This window comes from Melospiza georgiana, chromosome Z, assembly GCF_028018845.1.
Source record: "Melospiza georgiana isolate bMelGeo1 chromosome Z, bMelGeo1.pri, whole genome shotgun sequence".
NCBI classification, from domain to species: Eukaryota; Metazoa; Chordata; class Aves; order Passeriformes; family Passerellidae; genus Melospiza; species Melospiza georgiana.
The window spans coordinates 17,106,525-17,121,704 of record NC_080465.1 but is presented as its reverse complement, the minus strand read 5'-3'; the positions used below and the strand labels follow the sequence as shown (position 1 = coordinate 17,121,704).

Genomic DNA, 15,180 nt, shown 5'->3' with positions numbered 1-15,180 from the left:
GAAATCTCTTCATACCTCTCAGCCAATGCTTGTCTTGCATGTAGTTCATAGTCTTTGTCTTTCTCTTCCCTCATTTCACCCTCCAATCCAGTGAAGGATGGCCTTGGGCCTTTCTGAAGAAGGAATCTTCCTTTGTGGTGTCCTGAACTAACAGGATCCCCATTTGTTAGCACAGGTGTGTGGGTTTGGGTTAGCATACTAGTGGAAATTTTGCCTGCTGCTCCATCTATTGGTATTTAGAGATAAATGCCTACCCTCACTGGGTTAAACACCATTCCTATCTACTTTTTCTGCTCCAGACTGTTCTAATTTTAAGCAGTTTTCTTTTTCTTTTGGCACCAAAATTGGCCAGAGAATAAACTTTCTAACACAATATGAGGTATTAGAAAGCAGGTGTTCTTTATTACAACGCTGGACACATTTGGAGGATTTTCCTCTACTCAAATGTGTGCATGAAAGTTTACAAGAGGTTATTTATTCCATCAGGATCATACACATTCATTGCAACATACTTCCTAGCTAATAGATAAATATAACTTTTCCTAGCACTAACTTTTATATCTCATCCCTTTTACTGGAACTCCTTTTGTGGTCTTAGAGGGTCATGTAAAGGAGTTTCTGGTGGTTCTATTCACTGACAGCCCCCAAAACTGTAAGTGGCCCTGCCTTACACTATTATTAGGACATGCACTGTTCTTTTTTGTTACAGAAGTTTGCCACAAAAATCACTTAGGTTCCTCATTGTGTGTTTATCCACTGATTCCAGCTACATTTACCATCCTGTGTGTCTACTTTCACATTCTTTTATCTAATTGATTGTTAGTTTTAAGCTTTATCTTGAAATTTCAAGGGAACTGAAAATTTTTATCTTCCATGCTATCACTTTAGAGAAGTAAATGGTTAAGGTCAGGCATCACTTCTCATTTTGACCATTTCAGCCCAGTTTCTCTTTTTCTGACTCAAGAATGTCCCCTGTGTATGCTATTATCAAATTCTTGTTTCTGGAGAAACTTTATCCCTCATATTACCTTCTGCCTTTGTCACTTACATTAAAGATCAAAATTGATCATATAGTTTGGATGTATCCAAATTTGAAATCTTAGCTAATTTCTTTCCTGTAAGATGCAGAAATATCATACAGTTTTAAAAAATATTTGGAGTATTTAACTTTCAATATACACAGTCCAACATATTCTGAAGATTTTATGAATAAAATTTTCCAGTGCATTTCTGGAAGATGCTCATAAAATCTTTACTTTTTGTTTATACTCCTTTAGGTGTCTGTGATATTATGCTTCAGGAGAAAAATTTCTTGCTGCTCCACAGGAGGTGTTATGATGGAAATTACAAGCAAAGATAAAGAATCCTTTCCCATGTATTTTGAGGTCCACAGTAGATTTATTATGATAATGTGAATATTAGTGTGTACATTCCTCAATTTCAGTAAAATTCTGTTCTGTGTTGGACAATGGAGACCCAGGCATCAATCAGTGACTGATCTGTATGCACTGGATTAGATAGAAAAAAAACCCACCAGCACCTCAATGCAACATATTCAGTTGATTTTTAAAGTATGTTCCACTAATCTTTATCTTTTCCTGCATTCATCTCGCCTAGCGTATGATGAAAACAATACTGTAATTTCTGGTCATTTAGCCCAGTATGATCCTAAAACCATGGATGTTAGTTGCTCTTCCATTTGAAGTCATGGATGATAAATTTTTTTGGCTTGGAACTTTGTTTTTCATGGAAATGCATCATGCTTCAGATGCACTGAACTCTCACTTCCAAATTGGGCAAAGACTGATGAAGGCTGAACAGCAGTTTCTCTTTTGATTCATTCATTTTACTTCAGTTGCTGCAGGTTAAATGTAGGCTGAAGGCTTTAATTTGCTTAAAAGCCATACTATATTTTAACTTTAGAAATATTTGCAAAACTAATTTTACTGTAATTTTCTTTCAGATGTTTCTCAATGCAGATAGAATGTTTTCTTTTTATCACACATACATATGCATGGAATTAACACTTCTGTACACGTTTTGCTTCTCTCTGTTAAAAACCATATGCAACATTCGTGGAAGGGGAACATACAGAACTTTTGAGATGTTTAGGAGCAGTGCTCTTTAAATTTCAACAAGGACTGAAATAACAATTTGGGGCTCTTAAGGAAAGCATAAATCAGTGTATCACCTGGATGAACTTACCTTATCTGAGTGCCATTTGGTATTTTCCATGATATCTGTTCATTGGTCCAAACATTTCAGTGACAGAGAACAGATGGTAAAACAGCTTTATTAAGTAAACTTATCTAAATTATTCATCCTTTTAGTGAAAGAGGTAGGTGCACTGTAGTTTAAGCACTGAAAAAAAACAGCTAGAATGTAGCAGAAAGGTCCACCTGAATTCTAAGTCATATGAGGTGTCTGAGAGAGTAGGGGTTGTTTACCCCAAAGAAATGAAAGCTTAAGAGAGACCTTATAATTCTCTACAAGTATATGAAAGGAAATAGTGGAAAGACAGGGCTTTGCCAGAAAACCAGTGACAGGTTTCTTATCCCAGAAAACCAGTGACAAAACAAGAGCTATTCAAGTAGCCTTGAATAGCTCCCAGTAAGTTTGAGGTTTGATGTTATGGAAGGTTTGATGTCATGTAAGCCTTTGAACTGACTGCCTGAGGTGGTGGTGGAGACACCACTCCTGCAGGTATTCTAGAAATGACTGGACATGGCGTTGGTTGTATGGTCTAGATCAATCACAGGTTGGACTCTATCATCTTAGAGTTCTCTTCCAACATAAATCCAAAAATAACAGAATATGCCAAGGTGGAAGGGACCCACAAGGATTGTCAAAGTCCAACTCCTGGCTCTGCACAGGGCATACACCAGAGTCACGCCTTGTTCCTGAGAGAATTGTCCAAAAGCTTTTGAACTCTCTCTGATCAACTTCTCTGAGGTCCCTGCTCCAGTGCCCAAATACCCTCGAGTGACAATGTCTTCCTGATATCCAACCTGAACCTCTCCTGACACAACTTCAGGTCATTCTCTTGTGTCCAAGTCACTGCTCACCACAGAGAAGAGATCAGTGTCTGCTGCTCCTCTTCCCCTCATGAGAAAGTTGTAACTGCAATGAGCTCTCTCTTCAGTCTCCTCCAGACTGAACAGACCAAGTGACTTCAGCCTCTCCTCATATGTCTTCACCTCAAGGCCCTTCACCATCTTTTTTGACCTCCTTTGGACACTCTGTAATGGCTTTACATCTTTCTTACACTGTGGCACCCAAAGGTGCCCCCAGGACTCAAGGTGACACCGCCCCAGTGCAGAGCAGAGCCCCACTGATGATGCTGTTTCTGGTGTCCCCAGGACACAAGTGACCGTCCTGGCTGCCAGGGCACTGCTGACACATGTTCAACTTGCCACCAACCAGGACTCCCAGGTCCCTTGCCATGGCACTGCTTTCCAGTATCTCATTCCCTGTTGTGTACATAAACCCATGATTGCCCAGTCCCATGTGCAGAACCTGGCACTTGCCCTTGTTGAACTTCATATTTGTGATGATTGCCCAGCAGTCTTATTTGTCCAAGTCTCTCTGCAGGGTCTCCCTGACTTAGGGAGAGTCAGCAGACTCTCCCAATTTTGTATCAACTGCAAACTTACTTAGAATCCCTTCTAGTCCTGTGTCCACACAGCTAATGAAGATGTTGAGCACAGGACTGAGGATGGAGGCCTGTGGAAGGCAACCAATGACAGTTCCTCAGTCACCCCATTCAGTGTAATCCTTTGTGCCTGACCTGTAAGCAAGACACACAGACTTGTGATTGCTCACCTATATCAGGATGTGTTAATCCAGCTGTGTGCTGGCTATTTTGTCCAGAAAATTTCTGTGAGGCATAGTATCAAAAGCTTTACTGAAATGCAAAATGATTACATCAACTGGCTTCCCTTGATCAAAGTGGGTTGCCTTGTCATAAAAAGAAAAAAGGTTTGACAAGCAGGACTTTCCCCTCAAGAAGCCATGCTGGCGACTGTGCTGTCATTCAGGTTCCATTTAGTTTTTCAGTTTCTCCCAGAATAGTCTTCTGTAAAACCTTACCAGGGAGTGAAGTGAGATTGACAAGCCTGTATTTTCGAGTCTCATTCTTCTGGCCCTTTTTAGAGATTAGAAGAATGTTCCTCAGCTTCTTATCAGCTGGGACCTCTCCAGATTCCCAAGACCATTCAAAAAATCATCAAGAGAGGCTTTGCAAAGAAATCAGCTAGGTCTATGAACTATTTTTGAATGAATTTTTTCCTTAAAGTGGTAAGCAGCATTTCTGTATTCCTCCCACGCTACCTGATGTTGCTCTCACTTAAACCTTCCTTTTTTGCCTTATCTTCAAAAGAAGATCCCTGATAAGCAGGCTGGCCTTTTGTCCTGCTTGCTTGACTTCTGACACTTTGGAATTTCCTGTTACTGTGCCCTTTGGAGGTGGTGCTCAAAAGGTGTCCAGAATTGACTGACTCCAGTGACTTGAAAAGCACTTTTCCAGGGACATTCCTCATTAGTTCCTTAAGCAGAAGTCATTATGTGATTCTGTGAATTACTGGCAGGTACTTCTAAATGGTAGCAAATTTCTTCAAGAAATATTGCAACCATGCAGAAGCAGAGATCTAGATTAATGTTGCAAGCATCTTTCAATGTACCACCTGATTATTCATTTTGCTTAGTAAAGAGAAGAGCCTACTATTGCTATCAGTTTGCATTGCATCATCCGGTTGGATGGTACAATTTTCCATTAAAGATATTCAACAAAATGGTACTCAGCAAAGTTCTCATGGAACAACTAACTACAGTTGTACTGAAATATTTCCATGACCTTTCTCAGATAAGATTCTGATTTGCTCAGAAGAAGAAACTATTTTTGAAATTCAAATGAGAAAGGACTTACGAGTCTATGTCTGAAAATCTGTGATTTTTTTTAAAAAACATAAATACTATTTCTTATTTCTGAGAGTTTTAATGGATCAATAAGTGCGACAACATTGCATATACTCAGCTATAGTTTTTTCTCTGGAACATGAGCTTCTCAGTCCTTGTCTTGTTCACCAAGTGATATTGATGGTTTTATACTCCTTTATAATGTAGCCATTGATAAAGTGCTTGTATTTCCTTATACTAGGACATGGTTGAGTAAATTTCTATAAAAATGTAAGAATATCTGCATTTTCCAGGTCTGTTTCAGTCATTATGAGTGTGGTGTCCTGAGAGATGCTGTTGTCCATGAGAGGCTGGGATTATTATGATCAAGTGCTGTATTTTGACTTCACCCAGTGGCATAAAGATTTGTGGGGTGAAGAAGAAGTGTTGGACTTTTAAGAGAATTAAACAGGTAAGTCTATTGAAATAGTTTTGGGTTTTTTTTATTGTCAGTTTTCAGGTTTTTTCAATTGCAAGTTCTATCTCAGTGCTCCCTCTGTCCAAAAAAAAATCTATTTCACAATCACAAATGCAAATGACTTTCACAATTTTTATTCTGAGCAGCTCTTTATTTTGTACAGTAAACTGTTTTCTTTAGAGAAAAAAATTTGACAAAAGGAGACAGAGTTATTTCCTTACATTGTGATAGCAAGAAGAATCTCTACACCCAAAAGCATATAGCCACTGTGAGAGCAATAAAAATAATGTAAATAATTCAGTTAACAGAGTTTAGTGGCATCTATGTATATTATTTTATTAAAACATTGTTAGATGTATGAATTTTAGGGCTGATTTTCTGTTTATTTTACCATAATATTTGGTTTATTATTAGATACTGAGAAATGTCTTTCATCTCTAAGACTCCTGTTTAAACAATCCATCTCATTTCTTAGAATAACCTGCAGAAACCAATTGACCTAAAATAAGGCAATGTGGTAAGGATGCACTAAAACATTGCCAAAAGTCAGTCTGTCTTATCTGATTTTGATGGATGTTTCACTAGGCAGGGGGAAGATCAAGAACAGTTTTGTATCTTTTTTTCTGTATGTTGCTGTAACTTTTATCTTTTCAAGTAAGAATCTTGAAAATTATGCAGGATCATGGCACTCTGGTACAAACTAAATCTAAGAATCAAGACAATGTGTTAAGCTAAGATTCTTCCAGCTAATGGGTGATTTTCTCCTTGGTAAAGAATAAAGAATTGATATTTCATTTACCAGATCTAGTCAAAACTGTCCTGAAGTATGTCTAGGGCAGCACTAGATACTGCTGAACAAATTCCAGGCTTACGCCAACGTGAGTTGTACCATACAAATAGACAGTTTGGCTCAGGAAACACGAGGACAGTGCTCAGGTGACACTGTACCTTGTGATCTGCACTGTACAACCTCCAGACAGGACCCCATGAGTAAAAGACAGCCAAAGAGAAGTACAGAAATCTGTCTTCACATCCATTTCTCCAGGCTTTAGGTTTGGAGTACACTCAGATAGATGCAGGTCAGCTGTATCTGTATCTATTTCACAGCTGCACTACCATTGTATTCTGCCTGTTTTCAGGAAAAAGTATTTGCAACAGAATTATTTTTGTAACTGTCAAGAAAAATACATATTGACCACTTATTGCTTCAACTGAACTATTCTCTGACATCAAAACTAGTAATTTAACTAATAGATTTTTAACAGATTGCAGTTTTTAACATTGAAAAACTAAAAAAAATTAAAATAAAAGGGAAAATCTTGGCAAGTGACTGAAATATGACTAAAAATTTCATAAACACAATGTTGCAACTCATCATCCCCATCATAACTGGGGAATTTTCATGCTGATATATAATGAGAAGAAAAGTGTTTAAAGTAACAACATATATAGTATTATATATGTATATATATTATATACACATATTATATATATATATATATTATATATGTGTTTCTAGTTTCATTTTATTTTCCTGTAGAAATCTACAGCCTTTTAAAATGCTCTTCTCGTCTGTCTGTATTTCTTATGGTAGCTTTATTCTGGTGATATGAGTGGGAAGTTGGATCAGGATTGTTATTCAGGCTCCTGTTGCATCAGGATTGTTTATGCTTCACTAATATTTATCTCCTTAAGACTCAATTTTTTATTCATTTTTAAAAGAAATTGTAACATTTAATTTAAAAGTTATCTGTCAAATAGAAGTCAACAGTGATAGAAGTCAAGGCTTTCAAACTGTGTAGTATGTGGAACACAAGAAGCTAATCACATATGCAATTCTTATTTTGCATTTCAGAAAATATTACTTTTTTGCTGTGCTGTCCCTCACTTGTAGTAGTCTTTGGTGATCTCTACTGTAAAACCTAAGTACGCTTAAACTGTTATTACGTTTGTTGTCACAATAACAGTTCAAACTTTTCACCATTTACATCAAAGGATGAACTGTTTCCAGCTTTCTATGATGCACTTCTGGCTGAAAAAATGGGCCAAAAATTAGGAGCTGTACAAACAACTGGTGGGAGAAATCCTTTCTCATAAGTCTTAAATTGCTTTACTAGCCAACGAACTTAGAAAATTTTCCAAGAAGCAGTGGGAAAATTAACTGCCAAATCAAGATCTTCCTATTTTCCCCTCGAATTTTGCATGGTAGGACTATGGCACAGGGCAATTCGTATCCTATCAAGGCCCAGTGCTCTTTTAGGGACTGGAGGGAGAACAATGGTAACCTTGTCATGTAATGAAAAACTCAAATATTTTTGTAAGAGACTCTTTTCAGTACCTGGAGGCTTAAAGCAATTCTTCAAACAGTAAAAATAAGGCACTATTTTATAGGTTTACTTTTAGTGGGACTTTTTGCTAGGAAATCTTGTTTTCTGTTTTGATTTAGTTTGAGTTCTACTTTAATTTAATGGCAATATTGCTAATGTATGAGCAGTCTGTCAGGATATTTCAATGCTGGTTTTAGCCTCTTATGACATGGTTTTAAAATGATCCCTCCCAAGTTCATGCCTTTCCACATCTTATTCTTTTTTCAACAAATAAGATTTGTCTTTTAAAGTTTCTGCACAACAGAAATTTAAATATTATATAAATACACATGGCAAACTCAGGATATTTCCATGAGTATTAACAAAAATGAAAGTAATCCAAAATTTGGTGAGTTCATATCATGAAAGTTTTACATTTGCCATTCACAACAAAAGCTGAATATGGTATGTAAACTAGCTAACTGTACTGTAATTTCAGAAAAGACCTGAGGGCAATTGTATGTTTTATATCTGGAGGCTTTGAGTGACTAATAATAATACCATGTGCAATCGACTGATAGTTCCAAGTTAATCTAGGGCTGTTTACAGTAGTCTATTTACAAAATGAAGTGAGAAGGGAGGATATCTGGGAGTTCAGGAATGAGCTGATCAAGTTTTTGACTGCTCCAGTGATTTATGGTGGGTATTCTGAGCTTGACAGACTTGATTTTTCTTTATCCATTTTTAAATTTTTCTTTTGAAATTGTGTTTTATTAGTAGTTCTCTTTAGTTATTTGTGATTTCTTGAATCTAATTTAGAGGTTTTTGTCTTCTTGGAATAAAAGGCTCCTAAGCCATGTAAATGCTTGAAAATATAGTGTTTATTTCTATCTAAGGTATTCTGTGATTTTTAGAGGCAGAAAATGGTCCTTAAAAGATTGTGTCCTTTAAGAACCAGAAAACAAAATAAAATTAAACCTTTAATCCTTTGTATTTTTAATTTTAATTGTCTTTTTATTGTTAGTAACATTTTTAGATTTTGAAGCTATAATGATCTTCTTCCTGAAAGAAGACAAGTTTCTAAAAATATTTTTCCCTTTCCATTTGAGGTCAGGTTATTAATTTTACTACAATCATCATAATTTTTAAAATTATTATAGATAAAATCTGTTTGCATAGTTAAATCAGGGAAAATCTAGTCAGTAGACCTCTGAGCAAGTCTTGCTTTTCCTGTGTAAACACTGTGGGAATGTGACGGGCAGTATACTGATACTTTTATTGGTACACTGTCTCACTGGAAAATCAAGGATGACTTCTTCCTCTTTTTTTTTTTTCTTTTTTACTCTTCTATCCCATTCCAGTCTTTTAACAGATTTTTCCAAATCTGATAGCTTATGATGAAAACAAATTATGTTGTCAGTGGTGCACGTTGGAACTGTCCATTTCCCTGCTTAGCACTCTAGTTGGTCCTCTCCATTGAGCCTTTCCTGCCCTTAATTACATAAATACAACTTTACACAATGGGAATATCAGCCCAGAAGGGCTCAATATAGAGAGTTTTTGCCTCTTCAAACTCACCCCCATAAGAATTTGTAGAAATGAAATCTCATAACCCTGTTTCTCAAATTTATGTTGCAATTAAAAACAAAGTCACTTCTGAATTTTATTTCTCTAACTCAGCTTCTATCTTGCAGGTTTTATCCTTCTATTCATCATTTTATCACTCCATCAATCAATAAATTTCAATTATCTAGCAATTTCAGCTGGCCGACAAAGGAAATCAAATGTACCAAACACCACCATGCTCCCTAATAAAAAAAAAATACATTCCTAGGGAAAGTTACAAAAATTTTTTCATTACAGAGGATCTTACAAAAAGATGAGGCAAAGAGAAGTGTGGAAAAAGGCTTAGGGACATCCTGAGTGTGTCAACACAATTATCCTGTTGCTGACAAGAGAAGTTAAAACCACAGAGCACTGTGACTTCTACAATAAAGTCTTTCCCGACACAAGTCAAGGTGCAACTGAAAAGCAGAACACATGCAATCTAGATCAGGTTAGCAATCAAGACCCTGAATCTTAACATTGTTTTAACATTTTTCAAGTACTTTTAAAGTCTGTAAACCCCTTTGGATGTTCATCACTTCACAGAAATAGATAAATTGGAAAAAAGAAAAAAAAATAAGAAAGAAAAGATGGACCACTGTATCAAAGAAAATGTCAAGTAATTTGAGCCATTCCTTCTAGTTCCCAACCCTTTGCTATGCAAAATGTGGTTACGTAAAAATTGATATAAAGATCTCTTCTTATTCTTTCTTTTTCTCAGTGTCCTATTGGGCTAGATTTCTGTTCCACCATAGGCACATTTAAAATGTTCCATTATTTTTCACCGACATTTCTCTACATTACATTGGTTCAGGTTGTAATTTGGTTGTCTGAGGATTTCATCAAATTCAATTGGCACTTTGAATTTCTTTCTTTACAATTCCATTATTTCATAGTTCAAGTTTTATGAGAGTTTGCTTTTCTATTCTTATTGGCTGATTTTTTGTGATACCACGAATAAAACATGTATTTGCACACATCTGAGACTACAAGACCATCATTCTGTGATGAGATGGGAATGAACAAATGGCTGCCTCAGTGTGATGCAGCTTGATGATGCTATTATAGTTGGGGACGGTTCAATACAGATTGTCAAAGAAAACACACTCAGCAGCCCGTGTATATTGAGATATAAAGCTCCTAAACTGGATGTAAATCTCATGATCTGTCAAATAAACAGTAAGCATTTTAAGAACTCTCTGAATGAACATTGGAAATGATACATTTTAGAATCTTGAAATAAGCTGTCCAAGTCAGTTGAATAATACCCCATTCTTTCTTCCTACAAAAAGTCAGGAGGTAGAATGGAAATCTTCTAGTATATGGTCATACAATAAAATCACCTTTAAAATGTCCTTTGCAATCTCTGTAGCTTGACAACTGAAATTTTGCATGTTTCATAGCAGATTCAGTGTTCCAAAGTTCTGTGAGTGATAATAACTTCCTGGAAAAAATGCTGAAACCATAGAAATAAAAAATAAAAATTAAAATCTCCATTCTTAATATTGCAATGTAATTTTTTTTAAAAAAATCTATTAATTCATGGAAATACATATGTTATTAACATTATTAAACATCCATCTTAATTGTGAAAGTTAAGATCATGGCTGTAAGATATTGTAAGACATTAATGCATAAGATATTATGTATGAAGTACATTGAACAACACTTTTTTTTCAACAATTTATGTTTCAGACATTTGAGTAATATTCAAGTGATGTTTCCAAAAACTTGAGAGTAGGATCTGACACTGTTGGTATCCTTGACAATTACTTTACTTCATGGGTTGCTGCAATTAAATTGTGAGGGCTTATTAGGCACAGACCACAATGAAATTATTCTAGTCATCATATCAAATAGCCATTCATCACAAATAAATATTTAGTACTAACAGAGTTCAATATTGTAGGTTCCTCTCTGTAATGAGGTATGTTTAAGATCAAAAAAGTATTTTTGAGAATAACATACTCTTCTATTGTGTAGATCTAGCTTAAAGCATAAGTGAAACTAAATGTGCAAATGGTCGATGCAAGTGGTAAAATGGCATATATGCATATTTCATATATTTTTAGGGACATCTTTATACATTATTCCTGTATGGACAAAACCACATTCAAAGGCATGCATGGCAATGTCAGAAATTCTGCCTACAGACTATACATATGCGTATATATTTACAGAAGATAGATTTCATTAAGTAGTGACATGAACTTTGAATTTCCTCTATCAGCTTTTCTGTGCTGCAGCTATCACAGTAATAATTGTGTTTGCAGTTGAAAGGCAAAGTTATGATTCATTGTAACAAATTCTGTCAAATTAGAACATTAGTATTCCTCTTGCTTTCCTCTGGTAGTTTTTCCTCTAGCAAGGAGGTGGACATGTTGGATTCCTCTTTGTATTTGGGAATATATTCTGCTCTCTGATTCTGTTAGTTCCACTGCTGCTTTATATAATGGAAAGAAGCAATTCTGCAGTTTCTCCTAAGGTGGAAGTTTCTTCCAACTCAATCTACAGCATTCTGTGGGTTGATCTGGTCTGGATGACTGATGTCCACCCAAGCAATTCCTGACTCCCTCTCCTCAAGAGGACAGAGCAGCAAAAAAAATATAAAAATTCATAGGTTGTTTCAAACACAAGGAGTTCACCTACCAGTTACAATCATGGGCAAAACAGGTTCAACTTCATTGATTTTATATATGGAAAATTTAAAATGGAGTAGAATAGTGAAAATCAAAGACAAAAATCTAGACAAACCTACACTTCTCTCTCCATTCCCTCTGCCTCCCCTGCTTTTGCCCAGGATCAGCTTTGCTCCTCCATTCCCAATCCTTCTACCTCCTCTCTGAGTGGTGCAGCCAGATGGGGAATGGAGATTAAGCCATAACAGTTTATCTCTGTCACTCCTTCGCATTTTTCATGTGCTTAAGCATGGGATATCCTCATCACAGGACACTGTTCTTTCAGAACAGCTCCAGTGTGAATTCTTCCCACAGACAAGAATCTTTCAGAAATTGATTGGTCCAGAAAGGATCCCCCACCAGCCACAACTTCTGCCAGAAGACCTGCTTCTGTATGGACTCTTCTCCATAGGCTACAGCTCCTGACAGGAATGTGGTCCAGCATGGCTTTTCTACACAGCCTCCCTCAGGCACACTCTTGCTATGGAATGGCGTCCCTTATGGGCTGGATGTAGATATGTACTCCATTGTGGCCCTCCATAGTCTGCAGGGAAACAACTTGCATCACCGTGGTCTTTTCCAGGGGCTGCCAGGAATTTCTTGTCTGGCACCTGGAGCATCTCTTCCACCTCATCATTCACTGACCTTGCAGCCTGCAGGGCTCTTTCACATTTTTTCACTCCTCTTTTCTACAATTTGTCTGCAGGATTTCTTTTACTCTTTCTTAGAACTGTTATCACAGAGGCACTACCATTATCATGGCCAATGGGCTTGGCAAGGACCAGTCTGCAGTCTACTGGAACAGACATTGTTCTGCACTGGCAGCCTTGGTTTCTATTCACAGAGGCCACCCCTGCAGCTCCACAACTATCAAAACATTGCCACTTGTATGGAATGAAAATTTTACTGATGTAACACAGACCATAATTGTCCTTGAATATTTAAAGCTTTAGGAAGAATGAGGAAAACAGCGCAGGTGACAACGTTTTAATTTGTTCGGAGCACTGGAGAATAAGAAATTCCATTTCTGAAACTGATAGACCTGCCCCTGAAGGCAGAGGTAACTCAGATTCTTGTTAGTAGTCCTCTTGCAGCAGATTAGAATATCCTACTACCTCCCTGGGGAGCTTTACACCTGAGCCAGTTGTGTAAGGGAGGACAGTGGTGTGATCAAAAGCACTGTGGTGCCTCAGATTGCTTCTTATTTGCCTTCTCCCTTATCTGTACCAAAACCCAGCTTGTGTCATCCAGTGGTGGGTGTTCAGCTGCTCTGTCTGATGTGGACCAGAGCATTCACCACCACACAAAAAACTCTCCTCCTCCCCTTCTTTTCAGGGCAGGGAGTGCAAACCTGGCCTCAGCAAATTAGCCATTGCATTTTCACATTGACAATTTTTTTAGTCATTAACCACTAATGTTTCAGTATCTCACAGAAATGTATGTGGGATAAAAATTATACCATTTGTACAATTTTATGCACAATTCCACTTTTTGAAATTATGGATAATACATTTAGTAGCTTTCAGGAATCTTACTAATACAGGTTACTGAAGTTGTTACGTCCTTAAATGAAAATACATTGAATGAATGAAAATACATGAAATATCCACTGGGAGAAAAGAGAAACCATGAAGTCACTAATTCTTAGTTATAAATGTAAAAAAAAAATTAGGAGCACCCTGTGCTCAAATCTGAATTCATACAGTTTTGTTTTTTTTTTTTTTTTTTGATGATTTGGTGTTTTTTATTAAGTCTGTAACATTTTTTTGCATATTGATATATGTCCTTTACTACCTCTAAGTTTCATATCAAGCCTGATATGTTTCCTGCTTCTATACCATCTTTTAATGAGATTCTCAGATATCATGATTACTAAGTCTTGAGATTTTTGTCCTGGATTTTATTAGAATAACATTTTAAAGTAGAAACTTAAGTTTTTGCTGTCTGTTTTTTTTTTTTTTTTTTTTTCATATTATATACTCATGCTGTTAATCCATTTGGATATGTGCAATAACCAACAGGATTTCCTATTTCTCTCTTTTTATTATTATCAATGAAAAATAATTCCAACTATTCAGGACTCATCCATTTAGCGTATAAATTATAGCATCTTGGTCCTCTGTTAAAATATTATTGCATGTGACAACACAACCATCATAAGAAAGGGATAGGAAATTTTTATTTTTACATCTTAACCATGATAAAAAGTTGATCATATATCATTCTGTTAGCCTGATATCTAGGGCCCTCTCCATTCATTTTGCATTCAGTTAAATAGTAATACCTTTACTTTGATGAGAATTATGTAAAATATGCAAGCAATTTAAGCTAATCAATATACTTTCCAACTGAAATAGTTTAAGAATATTCACATGCCACATTTTTACATGTCAGCTGAGAAGTGGTTAAATCTTAAGCGGAACTAAGCACATTGTCTATAGCTATGTGAATGTAGTGCAGGAAGAAACAGTTTCAGCTCATAACTAATTCAAAAAAGAATGATTTGTGAACAGTTCAGTGTCAGTCTCTTCTGCCCAGTAACAATTGATTGGACTATACGAATACGAATGAGCTTCAAATTGTGCCAGGGGAAGCTTAGATTGGATATTTACAAAAAATAAAAAACCTTCTCCAAAAGGGTTGTCAAACATTGGAACAAGCTGTCCAGGGAAATGGTTGTCACCATACCAGGAAGTATCTAGAAGTCATATAGATGTGTTATTTAGAGACATGATTTGATCATAGACTTGGCAGTGCTGGGTAAACTCAGTCTTAAAGGACTTTTCCAATCTAAACCTTAAGATGTCATCTAGATTTCTGTACGGCCTTTGACAGGGCCTTCATCTCCAAACGGGGGAGATATGCATTTGAGTGGTGCAGTATTCTCTAGATAAGGAATTGGATGGATGGACACAGGGAGTTTTGGCTCTGTATCCAGGTGGAGGCCAGTGACAAATGCTGTCCCTCAGAGCTCTGTCCCGCGACCAGTGCTCTTCAGTATTGTCATCAGTGACATGGTCAGTGGGATTGAGTGCATCCTCAGCAAGTTTACAGAGGACATGAAGCTGGGTGGTGCAGTGGGCACAAGAGAAAAAAGAGATACCATCCAGGGCAGCCTGGACAAGCTCAAGAAGTGAGTCTACAAGAACCTCAGGAAGTTAAAACAAGTGTGTTGGCCCAAGGTGTTGGGTTGGGGCAATCCCAAGCACAGACACACACT

At 36.7% G+C, this 15,180-nt stretch overlaps 1 protein-coding gene across 4 annotated transcripts in view; it reads left to right on the top strand.

Moving 5' to 3' along the window:
- The window catches only part of LINGO2 (leucine rich repeat and Ig domain containing 2), a 478,352-nt gene that overhangs the window by 313,353 nt on the left and 149,819 nt on the right, over positions 1-15,180 (top strand). For 3 of the 4 annotated variants that reach the window (XM_058044150.1, XM_058044149.1, XM_058044151.1), the window contains one exon: positions 5,208-5,365. In XM_058044150.1, coding sequence (XP_057900133.1) covers positions 5,276-5,365 — 90 coding nt within the window. In that variant the 5' untranslated portion in view covers positions 5,208-5,275. Of the gene's footprint in view, positions 1-5,207; positions 5,366-15,180 lie in introns of those variants that run through there. The other variant, XM_058044152.1, reaches the window with a different exon arrangement.